We start from the raw sequence: 7,877 nt of genomic DNA, 5'->3' as shown, positions 1-7,877 counted from the left end.
ATTACTCCGTATACCTGTTCAAGATATTGGGCTCACGGCGAGGGTGACCGGTCGACAGGGGGTTCTTACTCTTCCTAGGTACCTGATACCATCTCCGGTATGTCCAGGGATCCGTGTTTGCTAAACTCTCTATTTTATATCCTTTGTAGGAATTCTGAGATTGATCATTGTTCGTTATTTTCAATTTTTCATTTAAGACGTTCTTTATCAATTATACGTTATAATATAACCTGTTATTTTTTAGTTATTTTCCTACGCCATGAAGAAAGTGACAATTTCAATTATACGTACATATATCTTAACCTTTAACATTTAAACTTGAAAAAACAGTATCGGCGAAAAACTGAGAACTTTATTCAAGATAACATTATTGAAAGTTTGATATTGGGTGAACCAAAGACTACACGAACGAACGCGCCAGCTACTAGATGTTCGCCCCATCGTAGCTCTGTTGCTAGGGTAGAATGAAATCACAAATTAAAAGTCAAGCAAAGTACAACGATGTTTCTCTTTATATCCCTGACACATTTCTATACACAAGTTTCATCTCCAACGTGAGGGCAACGTCGTAAGATGTAGTTTTTACGAAGAAGAGGTAAAATTTCCTAAACGCGGGGAGTTTTATCGGTGATATTGGACTCGTGATAATATGAAGTCACTTGTCTATTGCACGTGTCTCTTTCTGTTTCATTTTGATTGTGCATCTTTGTTATCTGTACGAGTCCTGAAGCCCCAGCCTTCAAAAACAGGAATAGAGGGCGCATTACTCGTGGCCCCAGGGGCGTACATTACGGGAGAGGCCTATGAACCGCTAGGTAAGACCTTTTCAATGGATAAAGTGGTATGGAGTTATATAACACAAATTTTTCACCTCTAACATTATCTTAGATAGCAATCAAGGTCACTTTAAATAATTTTACGTATCTGATAATGGTTCATACATTAAAAAACAACAATTCACTGTGAAGTTGACATCTACATGTACTAAATAAATTAAATTCTCTGACAAGAAAACCTACCTATGTCCATTGTCTTAACTTATCTGATATCAGAAACAACATTTATATCATGGGAGGGCTCATACAGGCTAAACCTGTTGCCCAATCCCATCAAATTATTGAATAAATATTGTTTAAACAAAAAACCCAACATCTATACCATTGTTAAAAGGCAATTTTAAAACGATTTAATGCATTTCTCTGTATGACCAAGTTGACACACTATGACCACACTCCCTGATCTAGGGGCTATGAATTTCAGTTTGTTAGAAATGTTCATGCCTTTGATAACAATACACTAAATTTGTCTTCCCGTGGGATCCGGGTTAGAATAGGCCATGGATAGGTTCTCCCTGCTTGTCGTAAGAGGCGACTAAATGAGGCGGTCCTTCGAATAAGACTGGAGAAACTGAGGCGGCCATGTGTTTCACAGCAGGTGTTGCAAGATAAAGACCCCTCCCTGCTCAAAGGCCGTAACCACCGAGCATATTATGCCTAAATTTTGCAGCCCTTCCCCAGCAATGGTGACGTCTCCATAAGAGTGAAAAATTCTCGAGCAATTTGTCTACTGAATATTCAGGAGTAAAGACTTTAAAAGATTTAAAAGATGTTCACTATTGGCATGGATCATAGCAACTTTGGCTTCAAAAATATAGGAAAAATAGGTTTCTCCCCAGGCAATAGGACAAAAATAGGATTTTTACAAAAATGAAAATAGGACCTTTATAGGACAATTCTATGAACAATAGTTTTAAAAAATTGGCAAACGCCCACCTCCCCTCGCATCTGTACACAATGGACAGAAAAAGTATCAATGAGAAAGAAATGTTAGCTATTGCTCTTGCAGCACATCGATAGACCCCAAAATGTTCCAAACATAGAGTACTCTTTAATTGAGCTATGGTAGCCAGCATACACAAATACTCATCTCGTAATAGTACTCTTATGAGTGTTTGAGAAGTATGTTTTAGCTCTATACAGCTTACAGTATCCTAACCGATGGTCCGAAATCATTTTATTCTTTATACCACAAACACGCTTGTCTGGTGCATGACCGCCCTAAATTCCAGAATGAACCCTATCGAAGCATTCACAGTAATATCCTGACAGATTCAACTAAGTAGACATACAGATCTTATATCAAGTCATATCTTCAGTTTTGTAATTCATTAAACATTGCCTTAGTTTCTATCACGCAGATAAACCTTGCCAGATTTATTGCCATCTTCTTGCTCAGATGGTCTTCTCCATCTGCAACTACTTGTCAGTTATCCATCTTCTTCATTTAGAGGCTGGACTCTCTACACCCCCCCCCCCCCCAACTTTGAACTTATATTAGCAATGGTGGTGAATTGATTTACAAAGTTGATATAAGTTTTCGTGTAATTGAGCCATGCTTAATCATTGTAACTTTACACTCTGTTTGCTTGCAAGATGTCCGGGAGTAGAGAGGTCTCCTTAAATATTACCCAAGTTTTGGAAGTTAGATTGTGGATATTTTCCCTCTACACCAAAGATGCTTTACTCAAAAATTGATTCTATGTTTTAGAGAAATTTATCACGGACAATGGAAGATTAGAGACGGGTCCCAATAAGTCATATACTGGCTCGACCTATATCCAAGAATCACAAATTAAATGAGGCTGAAATGTCTACCATTCTCCAACATAAACTTCTCATATTTATGTAGCAATATCCCATTATCGCCTGAATACGGTGTTTATGCGTCTCAGATTCGATACGCTTGAACATGTTCTGCGTATCATCAATTTTTTTTAAATTTATGCAGACTACTGACAATGAAGTTGATGATATGGGAGTTTCAGTAGTCTCGTTTGAAGTTATCATTCGATGATCGGTTTAATGATTTAATTTACAAATACAACTTGTCTACTCAGTTTACCTTATCAAGATATAGGGCTCACAGCGGGTGTGACCAGTTAACAGTTAAATGCCAACTCCTCCTAGGCGCCTGATCCCACGTCGATTCGTGTTTGTCCTACTCTCAATTTTGTTTTCTTGTGGTATTTATGAGATTGATCACTGTTGTCTTCAACTTTTCATTAACATTTTGTTGTTCTTAGTGCTCATTGCAGTTCTTTATCCCATTATTCCGTTTTCCCTAGTTTTCGTTAGAGGTGAGATTGAATGGAGATTCAACAAGGACATATCTTAAGGCAGTACAAATACAAATACATGCCTAAATTGTAACCAATGACTCTGATTTACTTCTCTTACAGGTTTACAGATTGGCGCGTCCTGTGACTTCCGTCTCTGGGTCGTTCTACTAGTTGATTTCTTTGACAACATTGTTAATCCACCACAGTTAGAAGGAGCAGTAACGAAGGCCAGACAAGCACTGACAGATGCGGGTTTCAGCAACAGCAGTCCTGTCTTCCTGGCGGGCCACAGTCTAGGGGGTATGCATGTTCTCATTCACTATCAATCTGAATTCAGCGCCGGACGCACGCTCCCTCTGCATCACAAATATCAGTTGTGTAGAAATATGTCCCCAAACACCAGAATATATACGTCTTATTTTGTCAGAACTCCGTAGTTTTAGGGGGCTTTGACCCATGAAGTCGCACCAGGGTTCTGTCCTCGACCCACAGAGAGCCCCAAAACTGTACTCAGAAATGTAGCCGATTACTGCCCCCTCCCCGTTCAGAAATCTCGGGATTCGCCTCTACGTACCCCCATGAGTGTATCAAGTGGTTTTTTTTAATCATACGCACTATACGTCCATGTTTTACTTTAGTAAATAATGTCCGTAATATTTTCGTTTTTTTTTTTTTTTTTTTTTTTTTGCTCGCATATACATGTACCTACATAATGTTGAAAGTCTCTTTATTGAGTATGAAATATGCACAGGGACAATGGTAGCTATGTATGGACAGAAGAACCCGGATCTTACCGGAGTACTGCTGTATGCGGCTTACCTTACCAAAGGCAACAAACTGAAAGATTACCCCGTCCCCGTGATGACCTTGTCCGGTGACCTTGATGGACTGACGAGGATTACTCGTGTTATGGACACCTACATGTAAGGATACTTGATTCTGGAAATTGGGGGGGGGGGTGCTACCTCTCCCTGTATTTCATAATATTTGCAATTTGTTCTGGAAAATAAAGACATCTGTTTTAGCCATTTGCGCCCAACATTGAATAAACAAAGAGCACCATTGGTGATGTAATAGTACAGAGTATTATTCATTTCCTTTCTGATGAAATAATCAGTAAATATAACGCATATCGTTTTGCAAAGAAGGAATGAAAGAACAAAAGTTTCTTTTGTCCTGTTCAGGTGATTCAAACAAGCTTTTTTGTTAGAGAGAGAGAGAGAGATTACACATATTTGGAGTTTGCAAGAATCTCGATTTCAAATGCAATTTGTTTGTAAAGTATATATATATACATAAATTGATGATCAGATGGAGTTCAATCACATAACGTTTATTTCTCTACAGGCTGTTTCGGAAGGGATGAGTTCATATGCGTAACATATACTCAGCCATGCGGATGTTTTTCGTTAGATGTCATTTTTCTCCCGACGAGTGAGGGGAAACCATCCCCTTACGAAACAGCCTGTAGAGAAATAAATGTTACGTGATTGAACTCCATCTGATCATCAATTTATATATATATATATATATATATATAAATACTTAGAATAGACCACCTATTACTAATAGTTTTTATATTCAATTTATCAAAGTCAAAGTATCAACAGAAATATACCTCATTAATGAAAAATATTCGGTACTAAACAAACAGTTTTTGTAGACTATTTCCTTAAAGTTCTATATTTATCAACATTAGAATTATAATTATATTTATGACGAACGAACTCCGGTTCATCACAAGTTCACATTTCTTTCTAATAACCGTCACTGGATAGTTGGAAGAATCGTGCTTGGACTCCTTGACATATTTCAGGAAAACGAAACCACTATATTTCTAGTTATTCTGTTAAAGATGGACATGGTAGACTTTCATGTGTGGGGATGTCTGTATTATCCGCAAAATATGTTAAAAGTAAACATCCTTTCTTAAGTATTTATAGAACTATTTACATATTGGGGCATACATTTGCTGCATTCTGCTTGAGTGATTTGTTTAATAGAGAAACACAATTTTAGCTGTTTCCAGACACGGGAACAGTGTGTATATATATATATATATATATATATATATATATATATATATATATATATATATGAATGAAAAATTGCATGGTATATATAGGTTATAAGTAGAAAAAATTAAGTACACCTGATCTACATTTAATTAATTACACTTAGCGCTTTCGCTGTGTAGTTCGGCTCTTCAGAGTGTAACAATTTTTACATTGTTCTCTTTTTGTAAAAAATGTTACACTCTGAAGAGTCGAACTACACGGCGAAAGCGCTAAGTGTAATTGATTAAATGTGGATCATGTGTACTTAGTCATCGTTTTATATGTGTATATATATATATATATATATATATATATATACACGAGAAATTATATTTTAAGTTCCATGTGAAATGAAAGGAAGCTGTCTTGAAAGTTCAGTTGCTCTTATTAAATATATGGTATTTTTCTTGTTACAGGGAGCTGCATGAAGACGTATTATCCGACCCTACAGCCAAATTCCGTACCCCAGTAATAGTAATGGAGGGACTGAATCATGGACAGTTTGCGTCTGGGACGATGCCACCAAACGTTGCCACACACGATCTGCCCCCTGACGTCACTAATGCTACAGCATATCAGAAAATAGCCAGATATACATGTTCCTTTATATCTAATACAATAGCCAACAACACGAGTTCACAACAAGTTTTATACGAAGGCTATAATTCAACAGGTCGCATAATGGAGGTAAATTATTATTGTGTGTTTATTGCTCAACAATAGACAATGATTATGAATACCTTACCAATTTTGATATTATTAATGTTCAAAATAACCTTGATGTCCTCATTTGAATGTTTGATTAATGAATTTTAATATTATTCGGATGAAGTCCTATTTTTTTGTAGCCACTGGAGCGTATCAAGGCACTCGACACGAACAAAGATTCAACCTCGCACTGGACGGAGACAGCTCAGGGGTTTGTTGTGGGATTACGAAATAAATCACAAATCCTAGTGAGTGTAGACCAAAGGGAAACAATAAGAAAAACATCAAAAATAAACAAAATCTGGAATTTTGTGCCCACGGAATTATTGAATTGATTGATTGTATATTGTTTGATGTCCCTCTTGAGAATTTTTCTCTCATATGGAGATGTCACCATTGCTGGTGAAGTGTTGCAAAACTCGGTACTTATGGCCATTAAGTAGGGAGAGATCTTTATCATAACACACCTGCTGTGACACGGGACCTCGGTTTTTTGCGGTTTCATCCAAAGGACCGTCCCAATTAGTCGCCTATTATGGCAAGCAAGGAGTACCGAGGACCTATTCTAATCCAGATCCCCACAGGAACGGAATTATTGGAATACAGTTTACTATCGCAAATATAGCTTGTTTAAGTTCCATGAAATACGGGTCGATATTTCAGACTAAAACAAGTATTGCGACAATATAAACATTACAGCACTCCATAAGCAATAATACACGTGCTTTACGTTGAATTTTATCGCTCCATGGAGAACGGTTGTTTACATGCTTCTTAGTAACACCTGAGGCTGCGAATATATGTTCTTCCTGTTCAGTAATTGATGGTTTGATAATCAGAAACTATTAATATCGCAGAGATTCTCGCGATCAGGGAAAAACGGTATTCATTATTAACTTTTCATCTCTCTTTCTCAAAGGTCAAAGGAACAGAGGTTGGTCAAGTAGTTCAGTTTGAATTCCTGTCCCCCAAGACAGAGGTACAGAATTCGGCATTAAACATCGTGACCTACTCTCATATTACATACCCTTTCGACCCCTTTGACGTCACACTTGACCCTTTGTCACCTATACAAATACAAGCCAAACTGGTCACTCAAGACAGAGCAAGGAATGCATTTCCAGCAGGACAATACTTCGCGGGAAATTTAACATGCAAAGATATAAACGAGGTATTCATCAGGGATTTTATTAATTTCTAATTAGCGCAATGCACCAACCTCGCGCATAGTGGAATAAAAGAAACACTGAACGCGATCATCGCTAAAATCAGTACGATTACAAGGCTTTTCTGGAGTAGTTATTTTTTCTGTAGGAATGCAAGGTTTGAAAGATAACAACATATAAATTTCTCCATTGTGATTTTGCAGCTGAGCGTACTAGCCGCTTTTCGCAACTCCTCCGATACCGCACGGCTGAGATACACCAAGCGAGGACGTCGAATTTATCTTAATCCAGATCAGTCCATAGGAAACACGGTCCTTTGGCAGGCGTCAGAGATAGAAATACAGGACTTGAAAGAAGGTCTTCATGTACTGTCAAAGAAGTACTCCGTGTCATTTAATCCCCAACAGGCTAGCTCGACTGGACTGCTGTACTGTACGCTATTGTCCCCATTCCGGGCAATGGAGTGGATCTATGTTGATAGTTTACGAATTAAATCATAGTGCGATCAAATGTTTGGCGTTATTGTCACATTATTTACGTTAAAATCCTAGTAATTCTTTAACTGTAACTGCATTGTGCAGTGTTTTAAAAAGAAAAGGAATGCAAACGATCGATGATTTTTCGTTCTCATATAATTGGAATAGGTAGACAAATTGTAAAACGATATGTTCAAAATGATCAATATTTATATCCGTCCTGGGAGTCAACAAATGCTTTTTATGCCTCCAACGAGAAAACAAGCCAGAATAAAGCAGCTATAAAATATCACAGCACAGTAATGCAGTTTTGTCGATTATGTCATTTATTTGAATGACATAGAGTATTGTT

At 37.4% G+C, this 7,877-nt stretch overlaps 1 protein-coding gene across 1 annotated transcript; it reads left to right on the top strand.

Annotated features, from left to right (window-relative positions):
* The first annotated feature begins 308 nt into the window (after window positions 1-308).
* Window positions 309-7,559, top strand: LOC125646336 (uncharacterized). The gene is made up of 7 exons (XM_048872573.2): window positions 309-815; window positions 3,239-3,418; window positions 3,870-4,041; window positions 5,592-5,862; window positions 6,024-6,131; window positions 6,803-7,054; window positions 7,253-7,559. The coding sequence occupies exons 1-7, from the start codon at window positions 650-652 to the stop codon at window positions 7,547-7,549; spliced, it is 1,446 nt and encodes a 481-aa protein (XP_048728530.2). The 5' UTR covers window positions 309-649; the 3' UTR covers window positions 7,550-7,559.
* The last annotated feature ends 318 nt before the right edge of the window (window positions 7,560-7,877 follow it).

This window comes from Ostrea edulis, chromosome 6 (assembly GCF_947568905.1).
Source record: "Ostrea edulis chromosome 6, xbOstEdul1.1, whole genome shotgun sequence".
Taxonomy (NCBI): domain Eukaryota; kingdom Metazoa; phylum Mollusca; class Bivalvia; order Ostreida; family Ostreidae; genus Ostrea; species Ostrea edulis.
The sequence above is the reverse complement of the archived record's forward strand: the minus strand, read 5'-3'. Positions and strand labels throughout refer to the sequence as shown.